Raw genomic sequence first — 22,931 nt, 5'->3', positions numbered from 1 at the left:
CATTTCCCCTTCGCTCTTCTCCACTCCCCTCCTTTTGACTTTCCTCCTTTCCCTTTCCATCTTCATCTGTCCTCTTTTTTTTTCTCTTGCCACCCATTCTCTCTCCATCCTCCTTCCCTCCTTCAGGAACCTGAAGAGACTTCCTGAAAGTTGGACAGATTTTCTTTCCATACTGATAAATCCTGACCTGACCAGCCAGCTTGCTGACATGAGGGCATCATGTATGCAGCAGTGATAAGCTAGATGCCCCAACACCAAGGTAGACACAGCATAAGCAGAGCAGAGACACCCCATATACACAGCACCCCATCTCCAGCCAGCCCAGCACTTTTACCTAACCATGTAGCTCAGCTATGGCCAGCTCCTCAGCATCTCTCAGAGACTTTGCTTTCCTAGTATGGGACACATATAGTTTACGGTCTTCTGGATTTCAATGACTTACTCAATTTCTTCTCAATCTCATTCTCTCTAGACTCTTTAATAGCTTGTAGGTCCCTGATTTGGAGTTAAATGTTACCACTCTGTTCAGTCTTTGATATTTTAGACTTCTGATCATGCATCCATGTCGTGTACTCTGGTTTTTGAATTTGGTGGGAACTGAGGTGGACTCCAACTAAGTCACTCATTGTTTCAGCTGGGCAACCTTAGTTCTGCATCAGTAACTCACTGTTCTAGGATAACTAAAACCTTGAGGCAAATGCTGATGATGGGTACCCATAGTCATTTTTGTCCTTTTCCCACGAAGCAGAGTCCTGCCTTTTGTTCTGTTGCCTATCCCTATCCTATGTGACTTGTGTAAATTGAATTGATCCAAGTCTGTTTCTATCCTCCTTGTTAGTGATTTTTAGTGGTTCCCATAGAACTTAGTTCCAGTCAATGAAGCAAGATGAAATATCTGCTGGGGAACTTCTGGGAAAGTGTTTTTTCCCTATTAAAAGAGATGCCTTAGGAAAAAATCTTTCTTTGTCTGGAAGTATTCCTGGAGTGGCTGTAGCCACCTGTGACCGCTAGGGGACATGGCTACCATTTCAAGGATGGCTTAGCAGAAATGTGGAAGAATTTGGTTCTCTGAACAGGGATCAAGCCACTGGATTATCAACCCAGCAACTGACCTGTATCAGAGCTTTTATTATAGGAGTAAAATAGACCCTGTGAGGTTGAGTTTGAGTTTTGTAACTTGAGATGTTTATTCGTTTGCTATTACTGTTGTAACAAATCACCACAAACTTAGAAGCTTTAAACAACACCATTTATTTTATCACAGTTCTGTCGGTCTAGAGGATTTGGCTGGTTTTCTCTGCTCTGGGTTTTACAAGGCCAAAATCAGGGCATCAGCAGAGCTCTATTCCTTTCTGTCTTGGCTGTTTCTCTAGGGGAGTATTTCATTTTATGATCACTTAGGTTGTTGCTGAGATCAGCTCCCTGTGCGTGGAGGACTGAAATGTCTGTTTCTGGCTTCTAGAGGCCACCTTCGTCCTCTGGCTTGTGGTCCCCTTACTCCTTCTTCACACCCAGCAATGGTATGCTGAGTCTTTATCACTCTGACTTACCCCTTTCCCTCATTTCTCATCTGGCCTCTTCTGTTGCATCTCCCTGACTCTAACTAGATACATTTTTCTCTCCTTAAGGGTTCAAGTGATTAGATTTCACCAATCCAGACAATCTAGAATATCTCCCCATCTGAGAGTCCATAACCTTTATCACATATACAAAGTTCTTTTTTATGTGAAATCTGGATTAGTTTTCCATTGTTGCTATAAATTACCCCAAATTTGGTGGCTTATAACAATACAAATTTATTATGTTACAGTTCTGGAGTTCAGAAGTCCTAAGAACAAGGTGCTGGCAGGCCTGCATTCTTTCTAGAGGCTCTAAGAGAGAATCTGTTTCCTTGTCTTTTCCAGCTCTAGAGGTCATCACCTGTATTCCTTGGCTCACGGCTCCCTTCTCTACCTTCAAGGCCAGGAGCGTAGCATCTTCCAATCTCTCTCTCTCTGACCTCGGCTTCCATCATCACATCTCCTCTGACTCTGCTCCTCCTGTCTCCCTCTTCTAAGGATCTCTATGATTACACTGGGATCAGCCTGATAATCCAGATAATCTAATGGTCACAAAACTTTAACTTAATCACATCTACACAGTGCCTTTTGTCCTATAAAGTAACATATTCAAAGTTGTGAAGATTAGACCCTGGGCATCTTTGAGGAGTTGTTATTCTGCCTACCACAAGATAAAAGGACCAAGTCTGTTACTATAAAACATTAAAAAAATTTCAGAAAATGTATACATATGTCTCAAAGTTCTCCTTTCAGACATAGTGAATGCAGTAGGTCGAAGGAAGACTTGGCCTCAGTGTTATAAGGAGAGAATATCTAGAGATAAAAGAGACATGCAATGAGACTCAAAGAAAACATGCTGTACAGCAAAGGCATGGATTCAACCTAAATGCTCATCAATGGTCTGGACAAAGAAAATGTGGTACATATACGCCACGGGAATACTAAGCAGGCATGAAAAAGCAAGATCATGTCCTTTGCAGGGACACAGATGGAGCTGGAGGCCGTTATCCTTAGCAAACTAACACAGGAACAGAAAACCAAACACCACATGTTCTCACTTGTAAGTTGGAGCTAAGTGATGAGGACACGTGCACACACAGAGGGAAATAACACACACTGGGACCTTTTGGGTAGGGTGAAGGGTGTATGGAGGGTAGGAGAATGGAGGGGATCAGGAAAAATAACTAATGGGTGCTAGGCTTAATACCTGGTGAGAAAATAATCTGTACAAAAAACCCCCAGGACACAAGTTTACCTATGTAACAAACTTGCACCGTACCCCTCAACTTAAAATAAAGTTAGAAAAAAGAAAAGATGCTGCAGAAGAAAGGGGCTGACTGAGAAAAGTCTACAAGGAAATAAATACCAAACTGACATCTTAGAAGTATTGAAAGACTGAATGGAAACTTCAGAAAATCAAAGTGAAGTGAGGACTATCTTGAAGGAGTCTCTTGGGAGGAGTTGGAGAGGGATAAAGAAGTGGGAAACGATGAAGACATTAAAACTACAAGGGCAGTATGGTAAACTAGAAATGATCCAAGCAAAGAAGGATTAAGCTCCTGGAGAAAGAGACCTTGAGAGCAAAGGACAAAGGGTGAGCTAGAGAAAATATCTGTCACATGTGGTTTACCAGGCATAAATATTCTTCAAAGGTAGAAAACTTTTTAAATAATGTAAGAAAAAGGGTGAAGCACATAAATAGATTATTAAAAAATATATACATATGAGATAAAATGTAAGCCTCTCTATCCAGAAAATGCAGATTAGCATGAAATATTATTAATCTATCAAAATAACATAACAATAAATAGTAACATTCAATTCTTGCAAGAAACTGATGATCTGAAAATGCTCATGAACAGCTGGTGTGAGTGTGGCTTGGTACAACTTTTCTGAATGCAATTCGGCAGTAGGCATCAAGAATTGTAAAGTCTTGATCTGCTTTCCTCTAAATTATAAAGTGCATCCTAAGAAAATAATCAGAGTTAGAGACAAACAGGTTCAAAGATGTTAATTGTAGTTATCAATAATTTAAAAAATGAAAGTTTTGAATATCCAATAATAGGAGATACTTAAACACATTCCTGTACATCTAGACTAAGGATTGGCAAACTTTTTCTATAAAGGGACAAATACTAAATATTGTAGGCTTTGCAGGCCATCCGATCTCTGTTGCAGTGACTCAACTCAGCTATTTAGTTGTAGCATGAAAGCATCCACAGACCATATATATATAAATAAATTTAGCTACATCCTATAAAACTTTCTTAAAAGCTGTGTTTTGATAAACATTTAATGGCTGTTTTTTAAATCTTAGGAAACTAAAGAGGATATGATATCAAAATATGAATTAAAAAGTCTGGTGTGAAATATGCCGAAGTGTTTATGTTGGTAATAATTTAATGGTTGAATTGCTTATGGTTTCTATTTTATCTTTTATACCTCTTAAAAATATCTTCCCTTTAATTTTCTCCAAAATAAATGCATTTTGGTTTTGTAATATAAAGTATTTTTGTTTCTTTCCTACAGCTTTGATAGAACACAAAACAATCAATGAAATGGTTCTACAGATGCAATAAAATTATGCATAAATTTAAAGAAATTTTTTTCGGAAGGATCTTTAATTAACGTTTGGTTGACTAGAGTAGAATAGACTAAATTAATTTGTGAACTTAATTAATTTTTCTAAGTATTTTAAAGACCACTTTTTAGATCAGTATTTTTTGTTTTCTTTTTTTAAAATTTTATTTTAAGTTCCAGGATACATGTGCAGGATGTGCAGGTTTATTAGATAGGCAAACGTGTGCCATGGTGGTTTGCTGCACCTGTCAACCCATTACCTAGGTATAAAGGCCCACGTGCATTATCTTTTTATCCTGATGCTCACCCTGTCACCACTCTGTCACGGCCCCACCTCAACAGGCCCCAGTATGTTGCTCCCCTCCCTGTGTCCATGTGTTCTCATTGTTCAGCTCCTATTTATGACTGAGAATATGCAGTGTTTGGGTTTCTGTTCCTGCATTAGTTTCTTGAGGGTAACGGCTTCCAGCTCCATCCATGTCCCTGCAAAGAACATGATCTTGTTCCTTTTTATGGCTGCATAGTGTTTTATGATATATATATATATGTATATATATATATATATATATATATATATATATATATATACACCTATTTTCTTTATTTAGTCTTTCATTGATGCACGTTGGGGTCCATTCCATGTCTTTGCTCTTCAGAATAGTACTGCAGTGAATATAAGCATGCGTTTATCTTCATAATAGAATGATTTGTATTCCTTTGGGTATACAACCAGTAATGGAACTGCTGGGTCAAATGATATTTCTGGTGCTAGGTTTTTGAGACATTGCCACACTGTCTTCCATAATGGTTGAACTAATTCACATTCCTACCAACAGTGTAAAAGCATTCCTGTTTCTCCACAGCCTCATCAGCATCTGTTGCTTCTGGACTTTATAATAATCACCATTCTGACTGGAGTGAGATGGCATCTCCTTGTGGTTTTGATTTGCATTTCTCTAATGATCAGTGATGTTGAGCTTCTTTTCATATGTTTGTTGGCCACATAAATATCTTCTTTTGAGAAGTGTCTGTTCATGTCATTTGCCCACTTTTTACTGGGGTTGTTTTTCTGAAAAATTGTAAATTGATTTAAGTTCCTTGTAGATTCTGGATATTAGATCTTTGTCAGATGGGTAGATTGCCGTAATTTTCTCCTTCTGTAGGTTGTCTGATTGCTTTAATAGTTTCTTTTGCTGTGTGGAAGCTCTTTAGTTTAATTATGTCCCATTTGTCAATTTTTGCTTTTGTTGCAATTGCTTCAATGTTTTCATCAGGAAATCTTGGCCTGTGCCTATGTCCTGAATGGTATTGCCTAAATTTTCTTCTAGGGTTTTTATAGTTTTGGGTTTTACATTTAAGTCTTTAATCCATCTTGAGTTAATTTTTGCAGAAGGTGTAAGAAAGGGGTCCAGCTTCAATCTTCTTCATATGGCTAGCACGTTCTCCCAGCACCATTTATTAAATAGGGACTCCTTTCTCCATTGGTTGTTTTTGTCAGGTTTGTCAAGATCAGATGGTTGTAGATGTGTGGTCTTATTTCTGAGATCTCTATTCTGTTCCATTGGTCTATGTCTCTGTTTTTGTACCAGTACCATTTTGTATTGGTTATTGTAGCCTTGTAGTATAGTTTGAAGTCAGGTAGCAGAATGCCACCAGCTTTGTTCTTTTTGCTTAGGATTGCCTTGTGTATACAGGATCTATTTTGGATCCATATGAATTTGGTTCCATATGAGTTTTTTTCTAATTCTGTGAAGAATGTAAATGGATATACACCTCTCAAGACTGAACCAAGAACCAGTTGAATCCCTGAATAGACCAATAATAAGTTCTGAAATCGAGGCAGTAGCAAATAGCCTATCAATTAAAAAAAACCGAGGACCAAATTTATAGCTGAATTCTACCAGAGTTACAAAGAGGAGCTGGTACCATTTCTTCAGAAACTATTCCAAAGGATTGAAAAGGAGGGACTCATCTCTAATTGATTTTATGAGCTTGGCATCATCCTGATACTAAAACCTGGCAGAGATACAACAAACAGAGAAACCTTCAGGTCAATGTCCCTGATGAACATTGATATAAAAATCCTTGATAAAATACTGGCAAACTGAATCCAGCAGCACATCAAAAAGCTTATTCACCATGATCAGGTTGGCTTCATTCTCAGAATGCAAGGCTGGTTCAACATATGCAAATAAATACATGTAATTCATCACATAAACAGAACTAAAGACAAAAACCACATGATTATCTAAATAGATGCAGAAAAGGCCTTCAGTAAAATTCAGTGTCTGTTCATTTAAAAAACTCTCAATAAACTAGGTATTAAAGGAACACACCTCAAAATAATAAGAGACATTTATGGCAAACCCACAGCCGATATACAGAATGGGAAAAAGCTAGAAGCATTCCCCTTGAAAACTGGCATAACAAGGATGCCCTCTCTTACCACTCCTATTCAACATAGTATTGGAAGTTCTGGCCAGGGCAAACAGGCAAGGGAAAGAAATAATAGGTATTCATGTAGGAAGACAGGAAGTCAAACTGTCTCTGTTTGTAGATGTCATGATCCCATATTGAGAAAACTCCATCATCTCAGCCCAAAGCACAAAACCAATGTGTAGTCACAAGCCTTGCTATACACCAACAATGGACAAGCAGAGAGACAAATTATGAATGAACTCCCATTCATAATTACTACAAAGATAATAAAATACCTAGAATACAACTAACAAGGGGAGTGAAGGACCTCTTCAAGGAGAACTACAAACTATTGCTCCAGGAAATAACTGTGGGCACAAACCAATGGAAAAATATCCCATGCACATGGATAGAAAAAACCAGTATTGTGGAAATGGCCATACTGCCCAAAGTAATTTGTAGATTCAGTGTTATTCTCATTAAAGAAATGATTTTGCCCAGGTGTGGTGGCTCATGCCTGTAATCATAGCACTTTGGGAGGCTGAGGTGGGCGGATCACTTGAGGTCAGGAGTTTGAGACCAGCCTGGCCAACATGGTGAAACCCTGTCTCTACTCAAAATATAAAAATTAGCTGGGCATGGTAGTAGGCACCTGTAATTCCAGCTACTTGTGAGGCTGAGGCAGGAGAATCACTTGAACCAAAATTACGCCATTGCACTCCAGCCTGGGTGACAAGAGTGAAACTCCATCTTAAAAAAAAAGAAAGAAAGAAAGAAAGAAAGAAAAGAAATGTTTTAATGGTATTTTAAAGTTGATTTAATAAGGATATGTTTTAAATTTTAAAAATAAAGAGGGCAGGTGCAGTGGCTTACGTTTGTAATCCCAGTACTTTGGTAGGCTGGGGTGGGCAGATCGCTTGGGCCCAGCACTTCAAGAGCAGCCTGGGCCACATGTTGAAACCCCATCTCTACATTAAATACAAAAATTATCTGAGGATGATGGTGCACACCTGTGGTCTCAGTTGCCTGGGAGGCTGAGGTGGGAGGATTCCCTGAGCCCAGGGAGTGAAATCCTGCCCCGCCACACACACACAAAAGAGGAAGAAGACAAAGAAAACAGAAAACATACTCTGTCAATGCAAATTCTTACTGTGTTCACAACAAATGGATAACTTAATTGTATTTGGAAACTAGAGCTCTGCCAAATAATAATAATAATAATAATAGTAATAAGACAGATTAACCCTGAGGTTGAAAATGTGAATTAATCAGAGATATGCATCCCATTTATCTTTATATTTGTAGGGTTATAAATATATTGGCAACTTTCTGGTGCTTACTGGGTAACTTCAGGTGGCATTAATCACTGCAGATGAATTCCTCATTTAGGATTTACTCTTGAGTGACGATGGTAGCCAGCAAAATGACTTCTGCTATGTATCTGTGGTGGCCGGGCTCTGTGCTAAGGCTTTATATAGGTGAGCACATTTAACCCTCACATAACGTTCAAGATGGAGATGCTACTATGCTGATGAGAAGGTTGACATTCAGAGGCTACTTGGTCAAAATCACACAGGATATAGATCCATTTCTGTATGACGCTAGTATATGTGTTCTTTCTATTATATGCTCCCTGCCATTAACAAGCATATTTTGAAAACTTATACCTAAAATAACTTAGGACACTCAAGTGGAGACAAATTTTGAAATTTGTTTCTAAAATAGATTTTTAAAAATAATTTTTCTTTGAAATGGCTGATGTATTTAAAAAATTGGTGCTATGTTTATTACCTGAGTGGTGAAATAATCTGTACACTAAACCCCCGTGACATGCAATTTATCTGTATAAGAAACCTTCACGGCCGGGCGCGGTGGCTCAAACCTGTAATCCCAGCACTTTGGGAGGCCGAGGCGGGTGGATCACGAGGTCAAGAGATCAAGACCATCCTGGTCAACATGGTGAAACCCCATCTCTACTAAAAATACAAAAAATTAGCTGGGCATGGTGGCGCGTGCCTGTAATCCCAGCTACTCAGGAGGCTGAGGCAGGAGAATTGCCTGAACCCAGGAGGCAGAGGTTGCCGTGAGCCGAGATCGCGCCATTGCACTCCAGCCTGGGTAACAAGAGCGAAATTCCATCTCAAAAAAAAAAAAGAAACCTTCACATGTACCTTCTAACCTAAAGTAAAAGTTAGAAGCAAACAATTATGAGCAGACTCATTTGGTTCCAGGTTCAGGCTGAAATGTTCTATTATATCCTGAATGTGTGTAGCTGAAGAGGCTGAGTTGTTGCCTTACCTCCTCCACACCCCAACCCCTAGCACATTCAGTTTAAGCATGTAGGCGTAGAATTCAGGTATGAGGCCCATTCCCAGAAAAAAAATGGGGGAAATATGCCAAGGAATTGGTGGGAGTCACTGAACAGATGTTCTGCTTCTGGAAATTGATCAACTTGAGCAAATTTTAATTTGTCTTCTGGCTTCACCAATTGTATTTTAGTAACATAGAAACAATGTTTGCTCTCAAATTAAAAAGCATAAGATTATTCTGAGAAAAAAACATGCTAGCAAGATTATTGAATAACATTTTGCCAATAAAGATGAACATTCTTCCCAAATTTATTTCATTCAAAAGACTTCTCAAATTTTTGGAACAGGAAGTTGGGTAAACTTAGAGAAGGTTGAAGTGTTGGCATAGAATTAAGCTGGGAAAAGTGCCCATTTGCTTTGTGGGTTGTGTATGGCATCAGAGACAGGGTGTTATTGTGATAATGATGCCTTTGCCTGGAATCAAGAATGACTCAGTAGGGAGCCCACATGAGCAAGAACTTGTTTTCAAGGAGTCCTCTGGTTCCAAGACACCTGCCTTTATGACACTCGCCATCCTTGGGAGCTTTAGCTGATCTTTACTGTTCAGAGTTCATTCCTCATTGTTCAGGGCACATGGCTAGTGGAAAGCCCTGATTTGGAGTTTGCAGACCTGTGTTTACATTCCAGCCTAGACACTTACTAGGCTTTTGCTCTTTGAGCAAGACACATAACCTGTATGAGTGTTTGTTTCCTCATTTATAAAATAGAAACAATGAATCCATAAAATTCACAGGGCATGTGTATGGCCCCCCAAATAAATGTTATAGGTATATAAACTTTATATAAACAGTGCGTCTGTGTGACGTTAAATAATGACTAATTATAATGATACTTACAACAATTGTTATTGTGACAACGTTTAAGACAGTATTAATTTGTTCTTTCCTTTCCTTTGAGCCAGGGACTAGAGATAAAAGGTTCTCTTTCAAAAAGCAGACCCCCAAACAGGGTCATCACATCCAAAAAGGAATAGCCATGTGGGGTTTGCACATACTTTTATGGGAAGTAGAGTGGTCACTGAAATCTTCCAGGGGTAGGGGAAGTGGGTTTCCAGGGACATTGTCATTAAGGGGATCCCTCAGACGCCACTGCTCTGTATAGGCAGATGCTAGCTTCTGCTGTTTCCTCTTTGAGGAGTGTTCAGGAAAATGATAGATGGGCAAATAACAGCCCCATGGAGAACAAGCAACTTCAGGCAGAAAATGAAGGATCAGGTGCTCTTAAGTGAGATGTATTTCATGTCGGCACATTGATGGCTTTTGATTTCTTTAAACAGATATTCTGTCCACAAGTAACCTGGTAAGAGAGCTTGTGTAATTTACAAAATGTGGTTTGTCCTGGAGTGGGCACATCATATAAGCCATTTTTAAGAAAGGGAATAATGTCAATTTCAAGTAAAACTGTAAAACCAGGGTGAAACCATAGAGCCCAGTGACCCAATTTCCTAAAGATGTTAGAGACTTTAACAACCAAAAATCATTAGATGGCATACAGCTCTCGGGGTTATTGCATCTATATAAGAGGCAGAGAATGCAATTCGATATAGCAGTGCTGGGATATGGTGATGTGTGTGTGTATGCCTGCATTTGTGCACACAAGTGCAAAGTTGAGGCCCAGGAAAAGCACAGCAACACTGTGTACCTATGTTACTAGATTAGAAAGACAAGATTGAGTATTTTAAATTGTGCTTATTTTTAAATTTAGTTTTTTTGTAAGTTAACACAATAAAAGAAATTTAAATGGAAGAGAAAAAAGCCCTTACATATTTTACTGCCATTGTATCATTAATATTTATTTGTTCATGGTTTATGAAACCATCATGTAAGATGGCAACACTATACTTGAAGATACCTGCCTCTCTCCTAGGTCTCTCCTCCCTTCTCCAAAGGCGGATCTGATTATACCATATATGCCAGGGGTTTCTTACTGTCTCTTAAAGCTTCCTCTTCTCTTGTTCTTCCTGGGAGGGCATCAGGGCATCTTATGCCAGTTTTGTTATAGTCCTTTCTGCTCCTTTTCTCCCATGGGGCATCTGGTACTATTGGATGCTTAGATTCAGACCAGCCTGTGGTGGTGGTGGTAAGGTGGGTGGGCTCTGGTGAGGCCTCTTCAGGCTCCAGATCATATCTGGTATTCCATCCAGTTCACTGTGGTTCCATGAATGAAAACAGGGCTTCAGGCCCCATCTGCACCTCTCCCTTTGTGTTTACCTTGGGTGAACATTGACTGAAATCTGGGTCCAGATTCCAGTGTTCCAATTCCATAATATTATCACAAGACCATCAAAATTGCGTATTTTGTCCATTAAAGAAAATATTATCATTGAGCTAATCACTTCCATTGTTGTGTAATTGTTCCTAATTCTCACCATCGTGAATATCACTCTGGTGACTACCTTTTTTTTTTTTTTTTTACATAAAGTCTTCCCCTATTTACTTTGGGTTATTTTTTTGGATACATTATAGAAAATGGAATTAATGTATTGATGAAATTGAGCAATTTCATGGCTCGAACTTTATGGCACCAAATCAGTATCCGGATGAGTGGACTAATGTCTCCTAGCATTTATAAAAGTGCCAGTTTCGATGGCTCCATCCCCACCTTTGTTAAAATATATAGGGAAAGTAATACTCAGAATGATTCATCTCCTATTTTCAATGATTTTCATTTACCTGAATATAAAGGGAGAGTGAGTTACTTTTTTTTTTTAAAAAAAGCTGTCCTCCATATTATCATTTTTCTTTTAAAGATTATTCTGAGTAGCCATAAAGAAAAGGTAAATTATTATTTTTGAGGATATATTTGTTAGTTTGAAAATGGTAAAGTCAGTTGAGGCTACATGTGGAATACGCAATGTTTGATTAACTGGGCAAACAATTTTTAAAGCTACAAATTAGGTATAAGGTAATGACTGATTTCTTTGGTATGACTTAGAAACTATCTTTCAAGGAATCCTAAAAAAGGCATTCAAGATGCGCTTTGGGCAACTCTACTGAACAGAGATATATTAAAATTATTCATGCCTTTTACATTTTGAACTTCCTTGTAGGGCGAGCTTTATCAATGCCAACTCCAGGCAGTCATCGCCTTGGGAAATAATAAAATTATTATACCAGGAAGGCAGAAAGAAAGAGAGGAGAGATTTTGACTTCCAAAGTTGAAATTTAAGGTCCTCTGTGAGACTTTATTGGGAGAGAAAATAAATTTTTAATTCTCCAAATTCTCCACTAGTATATCAAGAAAAAACTTGGGTGTCGGAGTATATTATTTTACTCTGTAGTGAGGACACAGGATATGACCTGAGGGAGGGGCAATCAGAGAAGAAGGGAGGGTAGGAAGGCCTCCCTCTGCTGGAAGACGAGGAGAGGAAGAGCAGGCCAGGGAGCTAAGCTGTGAGTATGCTGCCTCTTTGTCACTATCAGCGTTTCTGTCATGAGATGGTGGAGTTGAAAGACATACAAATGTGGGGGTTCACATTTTACTTCTCAGGAAAATTGACAGTATCAAAGAGAACTCTGCATTCCTGGACCAAGACAGTGACAGTCACCTCTAGATTAGATGTACAGAGACGTTCATTTATGAGCTTGAGATAATATCTGGTTATCTAAGTTTAGTGCATGTCTTTTGCAGTGACATGAAAGTGTTGTGAGCTTCATTGAGAAGGTAGAGGCTTGGACCCAAATAAGAAAACCCAAGAGGTTCCTAACAGCAACAACCAAGAACTAAGTATTCACTAGAGAGCATTGAAGAATTAACCACACCATTGGTGGACGTTAACTCAGAGCCCGAATAAGAGAAGCTGCCCACATTAGAGAGACCAGTGGTCCTCAGAGAAGACCATGGGGGACCAGGTGTCCTCACCCTGCTGCTTTGGCATTTCCTTTTGTGAACAGGAACCACCAAGTGAGATTCCTAAAATTTTGGTTTGCATGTTTAGCTCCTACAGCATTGACATTATAGTAGTGAGTATATCTTCTCTCAAAGTGAATACTTTGAATGTGACCCCACGCATTCAGATTTATACACGTTATCACATTTATTAAAATGACATCCTATCTGGCTCATATCTGGAACGTGTTTGTATGATTGACTCACCTGATTCTCTTTCAGTGTTATCTGCCCCTGTTCCTTACACCCAATGAAGGTTCTAACACATCTAAAAATCTTCTCATTTTGTTGTACTCTCTGAACAAAGTTGGCTGGAAAGAAGCCGATTCTGTCTTGAATTTTTCCCTGAAAGGAAAAAGGAGGTATGCATCCACAGTTGCAGCATGTATTGTAATTGTAGTTATCAAATGATTTTTTCTTTCTTTCTTTCTTTCTTTTTTTTTTTTGAGAAAGAGAAACACTTACTTTCCACCAGTCTTCATTGGAATCCTCTAAAAGAGTAATTATATCTCCTGGCCTAAAACGAAGAATGAATGAGTTAGGTAAAGACAAAAAAGAAAACTAAGATACTTTAAAGTCACGTGTAATCATGTCTCATTTATACATGTAATCTTAAAAGAAACAGAAATAAAGTAAATATAACTTTTACCAGTCCTTCCAATTCAAGAAAATAGCTTTATTACACATTGAAAGCAAACATGATTTTATGCTGTATTTTAAAAATAACTGTTACCTGTATTTTGATATATAAATGATGGAAAAGCTCCAAATGTTAGAAGTTGATACATTTCTTTTTTCTTTTCTTTTTTTTTTTGAGACGGAGTTTCGCTCTTGTTACCCAGGCTGGAGTGCACTGGTGCGATCTCGGCTCACCGCAACCTCCGCCTCCTGGGTTCAGGCAATTCTCCTGCCTCAGCCTCCTGAGTAGCTGGGATTATAGGCACGCGCCACCATGCCCAGCTAATTTTTTGTTTCTTTAGTAGAGACGGGGTTTCACCATGTTGACCAGGATGGTCTTGATCTCTTGACCTCGTGATCCACCCGCCTCGGCCTCCCAAAGTGCTGGGATTACAGGCTTGAGCCACCGCGCTCGGCCCAGAAGTTGATACATTTCAATGTACAAGTCTCCCTTCATCTCAGCCCACGATTTACCTCCCATGCCCTGTGTGTCCTTCTACACTCCTTCCCACGCTCTTCCATGTATAGATAATAAATACGTGTATTTTTAATTTAGAATTGAGATCTAGAATTGGTCATTATCTTTATCATTATCTACGCCTTCCTAATACCTTCTCAAAACCCAGCATACTTTGGCTTAGTTCCACTTTCCTCATTACTTGGGTTTGTCTGAAGACTAATGTTTGTTGTTGTTTAATTCTTTCTATTCAGCACAGCTATCACAATCAGAAGGCCGTTATTTTTCACACTGGGGAATTTTCTCTACTGTTTCTTTCATGTTTTATCCCATCTATGATATTCTCTCCTCTTTCCTTTTGGAACTTCCAGTCAGCACATGCTGGGCCTTCTGAATCCGTCCTCACACTTTCTGTCTTTCTTACATACCTCTAGTTTTATTTTCCTCCATGTTCTTAAAGTTTTTCCTCAATTTTATTTTCCTGATCATTTATTTTGTATTTGGGCTTGTTTCTTCTACTATTTATCATAATACTGAGAATTGTTTTGGAAAATAATTTCAGAAAACATTTTTAGAAAAAAATAATTTCCAAGGGTTCTTTATGATTTCTGAAAGTTTTCTTTCTTATTGTTTCCTTATTCTTTTCTGAAAGAGTTCTGAAAGTGGCTTTCCATCACTGATGCAATATTATAATGGATTGTATTATATGATTCTAATATAAGAGATACTAATATGAGATTATTCTATTTTCAAATATATGTTTATAAGAGATTATTCTTATAAGAGATGTTATAATATAATGTATATGAGATAATAAAATATATACAGTATTCTTATAACTTATTCTTATAAGAAATTACTATATTTTCTAAACAGTATTCCTTTCTTGTACTGAATATTTGTTTCCTCTAAAATTAGTTGGCCCATACTTTATCTTATTACTTCTTTTTCATGTCAAGTATTTTTACTAAAATCTAGTGTTTCTTGTGTCTCCATTTTGAAAGACTGAAAATGGAGGCAGGTGGATGTAGACAGGCTTCTCTGCTGTTCTGTATCTCTGGTCTGCCATGAGTCTGAAGTGCAAGGGCTATTTACAGGCTCCTTTAAGGGAGCAGGGTGTGTCAATTGGTCCATCTCCTTTTTGGATACTTGAATGTTTAACAGACAAACAGTAATGGTGCCGCCTCCTTCTCCCAGCCTTATGGCTGTAGCAAGGAGGATTTTCTTATCTTTTTTTTTTTTTGGTAGTGGGGCGGGGGATGAAGTCTCACTCTGTTGACCAAGCTGGAGTGCAATGGCACAATCTCAGCTCACTGCAACCTCCACCTCCCAGATTCAAGCGATTCTCTTGCTTCAGCTTCCCGAGTATCTGGGACTACAGGCACGTGCCACCATGCCCAGCTAATTTTTTGTATTTTTAGTAGAGACAGGGTTTTGCTGTGTTGGCCAGGCTTGCCTTGAACTCTTGACCTCATGATCTGCCTGCCTTGGCCTCCCAAAGTGCTGGGCTTACAGACGTGAGCCACCGTGCCTGGCCCAGCAAGGAGGATTTTTCTTACCCCTGGTGAGAGAAAAGATCAGTTTATCTTTCTCCTAAGTAGAGCTGCCTTTTCCTTTTTTCCATGCCCTGTAGAAAGTCTGAAGGTCCGTAGTTAACACAGTTCTTTCCCAGGCTTCTGTGCTCACCTAAGTGTCCTCCTTAGGCATGGGTTCCCTTTCTTTAGAGTGTAGGTGTGGGCTTAATTCTGGAGTCCAACATAATTGCTGCCAATTGTTCATTATAAATAGTAATGTGGTGTTTTGAATACAGTTGAGGCTGTATCAGTTATGTATTGTCACAGTAATGCTGTGTGATAAACAGCCACAAAACCCCAATGACTCACTCACAGGCCTGGGTGTTGGCTGGCTTTTGCTGAGGTGACTGGGGTGACTTTGTCCTATTCCACATTTCTCATTCCCCAGAAGGTCAGTTTCATAGCAATGGTCAAGGTTCAGGAGCTGAGCATGGAAACATGCAAAGCGCATAAAGCCTCTATGGCTTAGATCCAGAACCGACACATTGTCGCTTCTGCTTCGTTTCATTGGCAAAGCAAGTCTCAAGGCCAGTTCAGACTCAGGGGATGGGTCACAGGCTCCACCTCTGTTGTGAAACAAACTGCAAAGTCTATGACAGGGGTATGCACATAGGGAGGGGTGAATAATTAGGGCTATTAATGCAATCAATCCACTGCAGACTCTGCATGCTCTTCAGTGAAGTGCTGTGCATTAAGCGTGCTCCCCCTGTGTAGCTGTTTTGTTCTGAGTATTCTTTGGTCTCTGGTCATCTTCATTGTTCACAACTCAATTGCATTTGCTGTAGTCTGTCAGGAAATTCCCAATATTTCTGGTTCTCTCATAGCATGTGTTCTTGTTTTCTAGTACTGTTACAGATGTGTTCAAAGAAAAAGGTATTTTCCGACACGTCTAGGAATTGGAGCAAAAGTAGATTTGCGTGTTCATTTTGCTACTCTGATTCAATCTCCTTTGCTGTCATTTTCAATTCTCAGTTAATATCTATCTTCATCAGGGATTCCAAATATAACAGCCTTGTTATACCTGGAGCATTAAGCACAACTGGCATTTTGGTATTTCAACAGTCACAGTTTCAAGCTGATGCCACAGAAAGCGAGGTGGCTGAAAATCACTTTCCCAGGTTGGGGATTTAATTAAGCAGCAAGGATGAAAGTCAGTGTAGAAAAATCTTCTAAGCCCCAGCAGATTTTATTTAAACCAGCAACCTAAGAAACCATGAGTTAGTATCAAATACAACGACTTGGCTGCTGCTCTTGTAGAAAGTGTAAGTAGGGAATAAAGCTAGAGGAGGTACCTTTTCCTAAGAGTGGAAGAGGGAGACTGTGTGAGGTACCTTTTCCTGAGAGTGAAAGAGGGAGACTGTGTGAGGTACCTTTCCCAAAGGGTGAAAGAGGGTGCTGCCTGAATCCAACCTCTATTTTTATAGTCTACTGAGAGGCTCACTCCTGACTGTGCCTAGAGGTGAGCATTCCCTACCACTTGCCCCTTGTTAATTAAATTATACATTAGAATAAGGGGCTCGCTGGGATAACAGGCTATAATCTTATGAAATATACCAGACATAGTCCTGGAAGTGTGGTGAGCGTTCTGTCTTTTACTAAAAAAGAGCTCCACCAGGACTAGAAAATTGCTTGGTGAGTGATTTATTTATCCATTTATTATTTCCTTTGTTTTTGTTTACCCACTCATTCAACAAATATTTACAGAATGCGGACTCTGAAAGAGTGCCATCTTACTAGGCACTGGGTTTGCTTCGGTGAATAAAATCCTCACTAGAACTGATAGTTTAGTGAGAAAGATGGGTAATAAGTAAATAGGTAATAAAACATTTAATAAATATATAAATAATAAATATATCATGTAGGTATAATTAGTAAGCGTAGAATTGTAAATTGGCTTAAGGATTATGAGGGAAATTTGTAGCCAAAAAGGACCAGTAGATTCCTCTTGAGATTAGTCAAATACTCCAAGCACCCGGCAGAGACAGCTAATGCCTCTTTTTCATTATAGAAAGCATCCTGCTCTAGGGTAGCCCTTGAATCCAAGATAGTAACTCTCTAGCATCTGGGTCAGCAAATCTCTGGCTTATGGGAATTTTTACTAACTCTATACCCTTCTCGGCACCACACAACAATCTCGGCACTCTTTCCCCCAGAGCCTGTGCTCTGAGTTAGAATTCTTTTCAACACTGGGCTGTAGGTGGTGGATCTGAGTAGGCATGCAAGGTAAAACCACTCTGCGTAACATAGCCCATTTGTTGTTATTATTATTATCATTTTGAGACGGAGTTCGTTCTTTCACCCAGGCTGGAGTGCAGTGGTGTGATCTTGGCTCCCTGCAACCTCCACCTTCTGGTTTCAAGCAATTCTCCTGCCTCAGCCTCCTGAGTAGCTGGGATTACAGGAGCCCACCACCACACCCAGCTAATTTTTGTATTTTTAGTAGCCATGTTGATCAGGCTGGTCTTGAACTCCTGACCTTGTGATCTGCCCGCCTCGGCCTCCCAAAGTTCTGGGATTACAGTCATGAGCCACTGTGCCCAGCCTGCTTATTATTATTTTTAAAAAACGAGTCTTGAACCAGTTTTGAGGCTCTAGCTGGAGGCTAGTCCGTTCCCCTTTTTAAGCAGATCATTAAATCCCCACCCTGACAACTCCCTGATCTGGGCTCTTGTACTCTGGGCCCCTCTGTACCAGCCCTAATATTCCACTCTAGAGCCAGGTACTAGGCAATGAGGGACATCCCCTGTGCCCTGGAACCTGTGAAAATTATTCAAATTAATCAATCTACAGGGAGGCCCTGGAAACCTAGCCTATCCCACTGCCTGCCACACATAATCTGCCTACGTAGCTCCAGCAGCTTGCTGTTACCCTGACTCCCGGGGCAACCCTCTGTGTTGCCCTTAGTGGCAGCTCTTCACTCTCAACTGTGAGTTTTCTTCTGAACCCTTTCTCAGTTTAGTCCTCTTCTCCTACGTGGTGTTGGTGTGTTGTGCGATGTCATCAAGGAGACAAACTGACACATTCTACCAACTGGCTCAATTTAGAAGGAGCCTCGCCATTGGTCCCACAGGAATGGAGCCCGAATGCTTAAAATCCTCCTCTCCCCAGGCTGGACACTGGCTAATCCGTGACTCTGCCCTCAGTTGTTTCGTGCTTCTGTGGCTGTCAGGCCCTTTCCATGGAATAATTCTTCATTCAGGTTATCATATTACAGGCACACATGAGAAAGCTCCTTCTCTGGCCAATAGTTATTCTCTTGCTTTTGGGAAACTTTATGCTCCTGATCCGTTATGTGTAGATTTTATGGTTTAACCCTTTATTTCCAAATTCTTGAGACTGACTTGATGGGTCCTCAAATGCTTAAAAAAGTTTCCTTTGCTTAATTCAATCAGAGCATTGTACATTCAAGAAAAGGTTTTGCTTACATTGTGATCCATAATTGTATACCATGATGTAAAATATAATGAAATTTATAAACAACTGAAGCATCAGTTTCTTTTGGTGAAGAGAGGTTAGAGCACCACAGCCGGCCTTTGCTTTTGTTTGCTCAATAAAATTTACCAGGGGCCCAGAGGAAGAGTTTCAAGTTGGTTATGTAATGATTTATTGGAACTCTTGAAATGGTGAAAGAGCTGTGGGTTAGCAAAAGTAACTGCAGAATTATGGCTTGTCAGTGAGGAGGACAGGGCTTACCTGTGAGCGTGTGTGCCTGCATACATGTGTGTGAGAACCAATGGATGCTTTCCGGGTTCATTCTCAGCAGTCCTTTTGTCTCTATCATTTCTCAATTTTTCATATGGGCATTGGAACCCATCTCTTCCACTCCCAGGTAAACTGTCTGCAGGGACTCAGTATACACAGAGGGTATGAATGATACGAGCTGAGTTTGGCCAGCTGTATGAAATTCTTCTGCAAGATGTTAGAAAGATGGTTTGGGCTTCCAGGGTGGGCTCTTGGAGGGAGGAGTGTGAGTTGTCCTGAGGGCCTCTCCCTCCAATCCCCAAGTAGAACACAAATTCCTAGGAGAGGAGACATGGCAGCCTCCAGATGAGGACACTGTTTCTGAGAGAAACACCTTCTCCACTGTCTGCGACAACCTGAGACCTCAGACTGACCCTACTTTGGGAAGCAAATATTCGAAGCAGAATGCCCTAGGACACTTGCTTTTTTAAAATTAAAAGAAAATGAGCCTGTCTCACTCCTCCATTTCTGCCCATTTATCCCAGGAAAACGACATGACATTCAAGTATTTTCTAAATGTTTATAAAATGTCATGTATTGGAAGTGGGCATTGGGGGATACAAAATTAAAAACAATTCTCGAAGCCTCGATTTTCTTATCTGTAAGGTTAGGATAATAGCACTTACCCCATCCATATTTTTTGAGGACTGAATGACGTAATACTTGTAATGCATATTTAGATAAGCCCACAGTAGATGGTGGCTATTACTGTAAAGACATAGTTAATGCCCTCGAGATGTCAGAAATCTCAAAGGATAGAGACAGTAAACTGTTTAAAATAAGTGTCATCCCCCGAGGGAGAAGAAAGTGCTAGGGTGGTGGGGAGATGAAAAACAAGTATAGGATTGATCCCAAACAAAAATCCCAAATACCCATGTCTCTTTGAGGATTGGCTATCTCAATTGTATCTATATACTTATATATTGTGAATGATAAATTATTGTGAGCTATATTTACTTTGCAAAGTTTAAACTTTTTTTAAAGTCTAACTCTGTTGTCCAGACTGTAGTGCAATGGTGTAATCATGGGTCACTGCAGCCTTGACATCCTGGACTCAAGCAATCCTCCTGCCTCAGCCTCCCAAGTTGCTGGAACTACAGGCACATGACACCACTCCCAGCTAACTTTTAAAATGTTTTATAGGGTCTCGTGATGTTGCCCAGGCTGATCTCTAACTCTTGGCCTCAAATGATCCTCCTGCTTCAGCCTCTTAAAGTGTTGGGCTTACAGGCATGAACCACCATACCTGGCCTCAAAATTAAGTCTTTATCACTGTGATTGATATATAATAGGGTTTAAAATCGCTAATTTCCATATAAACTTGTAATTTTTCACTTGTAAATTAGAAAATTTATTTTAATCATTGCCTTTTAAGTTGATGTCTCATTAGGGTCTTGGGAGGGATGGTTGGTTAATGAAATAGCCTTTGACTTCAGTGGCTTCTGACACTGACATCTGGTGTGATTCAGAACTATGGAAAAGCTGCTTCCTCTCTTCATACTATGTCCATTCTCCCTTCCTCCTCTACTGTACTTAGTGACCACAAGGGTGTATCAGAGCCCAGGGGCCCAACCTAGTATTCTACTGTCCAGGTGGCTGATGGTAATGAAGATGCTGGCAGGGTTGAGCCTAGAGGTTAATGGCAATGCTCACTAAATGAAGTTGTCATGATCAGTTGCATTTTCATACAAGTAAGCAGGCTGAGAGAGAGTTCACCACTTACAGGCAAGGTTTGACTCTATGAGTAACTCCACTAAATCAAGCTGCCCCTTGTACCACCCATGCCATGTCGAAACTCATCAGAACTGCCCATTTTACTACATATAGTTGTTTCGAGCCTCTTTAATATTTCTTACCCTTTCTCATTCATTAGACAAAAGGACCTTTAATCAAGTTGATAGCAACCAGTCACTCAGCAAAAACAGACATCCTTGAAAATCCAAGCTGAGGGGAGCGGAAGAAGGAGCCAGACAAATGACTCTATTAATCTTGGATCTGTAAACTAATTTTTCACCAGACGTATTTCCCAATTTACATTATCTTTGTCCAGAACCCTTTACAGTCTTGGTACATGGGTATGTAATAAGGAACTCTTGAATTTTACATTTTGATTTTGTCCTAAGCCTGATAGCTGTAAGACTGCCTGCACTTTTCCAAGTCCATAGATCAGATCAGAGAAAAAGCATTCACCTCAAGGGCAATTTGGAAGGAATTTGGTAAATGTTCTTGAACTGTCATGGATCACGCTCTCCAGAACCTAATTGAGAGAGGCATTTGAGTGAGAGGGAGGCTGCTAAACACATTAGTGACATTCGGGAAGATCTGGGTTTCTTGACATAGTGCAGCATCGGAACATAATACGCATCAGAGACTTTCCTCAAATAGCCTTAATTGCATTTTGATGTCCTGGTGACTGTGAAGATTATTTTTAAATCAAATTGGTGCATTAGAATTACATTTAGTTTTAATTAAGTTGATGCATTTGCCAAGCAGTAATGTACTTAGAGAATGGAAACAAGACACCAAGGGAGTCTTACTCTGTCTCGAAACCTTGCAGGGTGAAGGACATTCGAATGCACACAAGTCACAGGTCAGAAAGCCAATGCACACCTGTTCACGGAGCATTGACAAAATCGGGAAACCTCTGTTCTGGCTTTGAGTCTGCCACTGGCCCGCTGCATATCTTTGGTTAAGTCACAGTTGTTCTCAGATAGTGCAGATAATCAGAATCTAGGAGGGCATTTAACCATGCAGGTTTTCAAATAGGATTTGACTCTGTAGGTCTAGGTGGAGCCCAGGAATCTCGATTTTAATAATATTCTTTAGGAGACTCTTATGGCTTGTAACAAGTGGCTTCACCGTTCTGACTTGAGTTTTCTCCTCTGTGAAATATTACTTGCTTGGGTAACCTCTGAGATTTGTTAAAAGAACTCACAAGGATGCTAGGAAAAATTATGACACACTTTGAAATGGGCAAAAAACATGATTGATCTGGATGTCCTGTCTGGCACGTCCTTTCAGATGACCTCCCCCTTGTCAATGCCTTTGAGCTATTTTACATCTCAAGCAAGTTGCAGAAAACTGATATGAATGCAAAAGATTTTTGTTCATAGAAATGCAAGTAAATTTTGCCTGGTGGAATATAATCAGTTATTACCCTTTACCCTGTGAATACTGACTGGTTTGCATCTATTTATAAATTCCTGTCAGCCTTCCTCATTGCCTATGTATATGTGATGTACTGAGTTCTCCTTTCAATCAGGTGGAACATCTTACTGGCTCTTTCGTTAGTTAATAAGCCATATAAAAATTCTGACATGTGTTCAATCTATATTGCATGAGAGTCATGTTTTTATCTTAATTAAAAAAAATTATCCTTTAACAGGTGACTTCTCAGTAACACACTCTGTAGATCACAAACTCTCGTCTTACCCATCAGACTTAACAAACCTAATACATTTGAAAGAAGTGATATGAGTGGCCAAGAAGGGATAAGGTAAAATGTCGCCTAACCTTGCTGATTAAAATAGAATTGTCAACTTTATCAGAGAGAAAAACTAGCACAATGAACCTAGGATGGAAAGGGTGGTGGAGGAGAAAGATCAGTGGACTGGGAATCACCTCCAAGGAGTCTAGTCCTAAGCTTCTATTTTCTGCCTATAAGTTA

General features: G+C 39.7%; 1 protein-coding gene across 2 annotated transcripts in view; it reads right to left on the bottom strand.

The window, feature by feature from the left end:
• The window catches only part of STAC (SH3 and cysteine rich domain), a 151,601-nt gene that overhangs the window by 5,741 nt on the left and 122,929 nt on the right, over positions 1-22,931 (bottom strand). For both annotated transcript variants that reach the window (XM_002759723.6, XM_054246865.2), the window contains exons 9-10: positions 13,280-13,331; positions 13,022-13,159 (exon numbers count right to left, since the gene is read on the bottom strand). In XM_002759723.6, the coding sequence (XP_002759769.3) occupies positions 13,022-13,159; positions 13,280-13,331 (190 nt within the window). The remainder of the gene's footprint in view (positions 1-13,021; positions 13,160-13,279; positions 13,332-22,931) is intronic.

The sequence above is a fragment of the Callithrix jacchus genome, chromosome 17 (assembly GCF_049354715.1).
Source record: "Callithrix jacchus isolate 240 chromosome 17, calJac240_pri, whole genome shotgun sequence".
In the NCBI taxonomy this organism is placed as follows: domain Eukaryota; kingdom Metazoa; phylum Chordata; class Mammalia; order Primates; family Cebidae; genus Callithrix; species Callithrix jacchus.
The sequence above is the reverse complement of the archived record's forward strand: the minus strand, read 5'-3'. Positions and strand labels throughout refer to the sequence as shown.